Source organism: Cucurbita pepo, chromosome LG04 (genome assembly GCF_002806865.2).
Source record: "Cucurbita pepo subsp. pepo cultivar mu-cu-16 chromosome LG04, ASM280686v2, whole genome shotgun sequence".
NCBI classification, from domain to species: Eukaryota; Viridiplantae; Streptophyta; class Magnoliopsida; order Cucurbitales; family Cucurbitaceae; genus Cucurbita; species Cucurbita pepo.
Genome location: NC_036641.1, coordinates 4005440 through 4009937, shown reverse-complemented (window position 1 = coordinate 4009937; position 4498 = coordinate 4005440). Strand labels below are relative to the sequence as shown.

At 36.0% G+C, this 4498-nt stretch overlaps 1 protein-coding gene across 1 annotated transcript; it reads right to left on the bottom strand.

Annotated features, from left to right (window-relative positions):
- Positions 1-1826: 1826 nt before the first annotated feature.
- LOC111792816 (transcription factor bHLH54-like) lies at positions 1827-3515 on the bottom strand. The gene is made up of 5 exons (XM_023674405.1): positions 3147-3515; positions 2317-2547; positions 2166-2231; positions 2009-2074; positions 1827-1925 (listed from the first exon to the last, which is right to left on the bottom strand). The coding sequence occupies exons 1-5, from the start codon at positions 3513-3515 to the stop codon at positions 1827-1829; spliced, it is 831 nt and encodes a 276-aa protein (XP_023530173.1).
- Between the last annotated feature and the right edge of the window lie 983 nt (positions 3516-4498).

Sequence of the window (4498 nt, the reverse complement as noted above, 5' to 3'; positions counted from 1 at the left end):
AAAAAAAAAAAAAAAAAAAAAAAAAAAAAAAAAAAAAAAAAAAAAAAAAAAAAAATCTTATTGGGTTCACTAATTTTTTTTTAATTTCATCCTTAAAATATAATCCTTTATTTGGATGTCAACTCTCGGCAACAAAGATTGCAACCCCTTTCGAGAATAGTGATAAGGATCATCTTGATGGTTAGCTTTGTTTTATCTTCGTTGGTATTACTAGAGGTGTCAACGGGATTGCGTAGGGACGAGAAAAACCTCTCCACCCTTATTCTCAGATCCTAGAGAATTTGAGTATAGTAAGAGTTATGAGTATGAGTTTATCTTCTCGAGACTAAAAATATGTATTTACATATTTGCCCTTTAGAGTATTTGCATTTCGAACAAAAACATCACAAGCTTGAGAAATCTAAGATACATGTCCCTTTTAGAGGGTCAAGTTTGGCCTCGACCTCGTATCGAGGCTGAGGGGCCTAATTTGAGCTTCAACCAAGTTATTCTTTTTTACTATGAAAATCGGACCCTTTGTGTTTTCTAAAATCTGATTGATGCTCGATCCATTTTACATTGGTTCTTCTTGTTGGGATTATTCTTTAGGTCCAAATTTATCCATACTAATATGATTTATTAAATATCTATTAGCTATAATTGATGATAGTATGAACAATATCATCAATTATATTGTTCCTTATAATGTTGTGAAATTTTTATTAGTTTTTGTGGGGATGTAGCAGAAATTCGTTGCAGTGAACTCGTGAGGATCAGGTTGATCGGGTTCTATAAAAAGATTATATTTCCCTATGACATGACCACATTACTTACTGTTTGCTTCTAAAAATGAATGTTATCCCTGCAAAAAGTCCTTCCAATATGTTTTGTCATCACTCACAATTTTCAAGAGGTCACCCGACGTAGAATTGCTCAGAGGAAAATATATGTGTAACTTTGGAGTTTCTATAATTGAGCCATCCGATAGTAACTTTAAATTCTTTTAAGTCCTTCTTAATCATCTTATTCTCATGATTGCTCTCGTTCGAATATAGTCATGGTTCATTCATGTACCCTTCATTTACTCGAGTGTAAAAAAATATTATATAATTGTTTACCTACATATTTTTTAAAAATTTCAATTTCAATGTTAAACATAGTCTTAGGCACTCAAAGTGTATATATATATATATATATATATACAACGGGGTGAGGCGGGAACAAGAATATAATCTCCATCTTTGATCTCGTTTAGCTAATGGGAAGAAATCTTTGTCTACCATTTTTCCTATTTCCCTCCCCATTCCGTTGATTAAGTGAATGAAGTTAAATTTGTTGTTCACCAACTTCCATGGAACATAATATGAAGTAATAACTGTTAAACGTAGAATAGATCATATCTGTATAGTAAGATGATCTAGTGATTTACTTCTTTGTTACCATGAATTAAGGAGAATGTATGATTTCTTGGTTTGTTACCAAATCTATGATTTTCTGATTTGTTACAATATAATCTTCATTATAGACATCTATAAATACATGAGTTCGTGAAGTCACCGTGCTATTCAACCTAACAATAACAAGAACTCAAAGTTAAGAACGGACCAAACTTGTATATTGAGATATTACAAAGAATGAACAATGAATCTCCCTCAAATTTTTTTTACTATGAGTTCTGAAAATAAAAAACCTCCTCAAATCGCATTCGCTCTATCAAAATCTCATTCGATCCAAATCAGTCATGTAAATGGATAGTAAAATGAGAGGCAAAGAAACAAAAAAAAACACATTATTCCCCCACAAAAATTACACTTCTCAAACTGCACAAACACTCCCATCTTCTCGTTTCATAATTCTTTCGACGTGTTCGGGGTTCGATTAAGCCCGATATCCATTCCGTTGTAGGCGATCGGAGCGTACATCCATAAATCATCGGAGCTTAATAGCTACAATAATCATTTAAAATGAACATAAATGTCAAAAAAAATTGTGTAAAATGATGCAAAATTTTGTTTTTAGTAATGATTACCTTGATTTGAAGTTGTAGAAACTTCACATATTGAACAGCTTCCTCAAGCATTGTGCTGATATCAACCTACAAGCAATAACTCAAGACATTATTTTCCAACACAATCATCATGTTTTGTTTTGTTTTGTTTTGTTTAAGGTAGTTTTGATTGTCTTACCTTTGTTCCATTTGGGACAAGATTTTGTAAGATTTTCAACCTCTCATTGATTCTTTCTCTTCTTCTCTGCAATAAACAACATAACAAATGAATGGACTTTTCATTTTCGAATGGAAGTTTTTGTTTTTGTTTTTGTTTTTTTTCTTCTTACCCTTGCATAGAGGCTCTGTGGATCTGTAGCTGAGCCTCTACTAGCCCTGGTTTTGGCCGTCTCTTTCGGATTTGATCTCGAGTTATTCAGCTCGAACGAGGCGTTGGATTCGTCTTCCGAGCAATAGCTGCTTGTGCTTTGCTTGCTATGAACAGCATTTCCATCTTCTTCAGTGTTGTTGCTTGAGGTAAGCTTCTGAGTTTTCTTTGACCTTTCATTCCACTTCTCTACCTATCGATGTAATAGTTTTGTCAGCCTCATAGTTTTAAAACGCTTCTGTTAGGGTGAGGTTTCCACACTCTTGTAAGGAATGCTTTGTTCCCTTCTCCAACCAATGTAGGATCTTACAATCCAACCCTTTGGGGGGGCCAACGTACTCACTGGCACACCGTCCAATGTCTGGCTTTGATACCATTTGTAAAAACCGAAGTCCACTGTTAGCAAATACTATCCGCTTTGACCTGTTACATATCGCTGTTAGCCTCGCGGTTTTAAAACGTATATGCTAGGGAGAGGTTTCCACACTCTTATAAGGAACGCTTCGCTCCCCTCTCCAACCAATGTGGGATCACACAATCCACCCCTTTAGAGGCCCAGCGTCCTCGCTGGCACACCGCTCAGTGTTTGGCTTTGATACCATTTGTAACCGCCCAAGTCCACCGCTAGCATATATTGTCTGTTTTGGTCCATTACGTATCGTTGTTAGTCTCACGATTTTAAAACACGTCTACTAGGGAGAAGTTTCCACACTCATATAAAAAATACTTAATGGAACTCCCCTATTGGTTAATTCATTCAATTTTATCGATTTCAATTTGAGCGTCACTTACACTTACATCGCGAGATCCCCTCGATCGTTTCTTGCAATTGATCTCAAGTTGGGTATGCCTCTTTTGTTCCATGGCAGCTTCTTCTTCAGGTAATTTCATGAACTCAGCTTCATAACAAGCCTGCAAATTGTAGTCCTCCTCTTCAAGATTGAAACCACCATTGTGATCATTTCCAAGCTCTCCCAAGCAAAAGTTCATGGGGTTGCAATAATTATTATGAAGATCAAGGGCAGCCATGAAAGGGTCAGGAGCTGTGGAGTTGAAAAGTTGAGCCATGAATGTTGCAGCTTCTTCATCAGCTGTGAAAACTCCATTGAGAGAGCTCCATTGATCTCCATCTTCAACAATGGGGCCTCTTAGTTGCTCCATTTTTAATTTTATGTTGGCCTTGTGGGATGTATTTATAGTGAGTTTTTGTGATGGAGTTGACTTTTTGGATATTTAACAAATTGAGAGATTGAGTTTTCCCAATTATTGCTTTGTTGAAATGGTCTAGTTTTCCATTTTGTTAATAATATATATATTGTTTATGATTTAATGTTTGGATATGAGATGATCAGCTCAATCTACCATTGTTCTCTTTGAGCTTTCTCGTTCGAGTTTTTCTTCAAGGTTCTTAAAACGTGTCTACTAGGGAGAGGTTTTCACATCCTTATGAAGAATGCTTCATTCCCCTCTTCAACTGATGTGGGATCTCACAATCCACCCTCCTTCGGGGCTCAGTGTCCTCACTGACCCTCAATCCACCATCCTTTGAGGCCAGTGTCCTCAATGAAATCAAGCGTAAAAAGAATACCGACAGAAATAAGTAGTTGTTTGGTGTTTCCGTGTAATTTTATGCTTGTAGAGTAGAATAAGTAATTGTGTGATTGGAGTTTAAATACTTGTTAGAATAAGCAATTGGGTTGGGTTCATTATTTAAGTTTATGCTTGGTTGTGTGTATGGCCGTTTCGTCAACTAACTCTTATCCGTGAACTTGACTCTAATAAGCAGGAGTCAACTTGTGAAACTTACAAGTTGGTAGTCTGTTAAACCGCGACAACGTCTAACCTTTTAGTTTATTTGGCCAGCGAGAGTGTCTAACTGTCGTGGTGTGTGCTTTGTTAGGCCCGCAAGTGCGCATAATAGGTGAGTTGTATTTGGCCATGTGAGTGTCGTATATACAAAATTTGAGTGTATATGTTACACATTAATTAGAGAAACTAGTGGAGAGTTCAGACACCCTAAATGTAATGATCCTAGATTTCTACTTAACCTAAAGTCGCTATTGTATACCTAACGTAATAATTTTCTGCGAAAATAATCATTTGATATAAGAAAAAAACATTGTCGTGGACTTACATGTTTACTT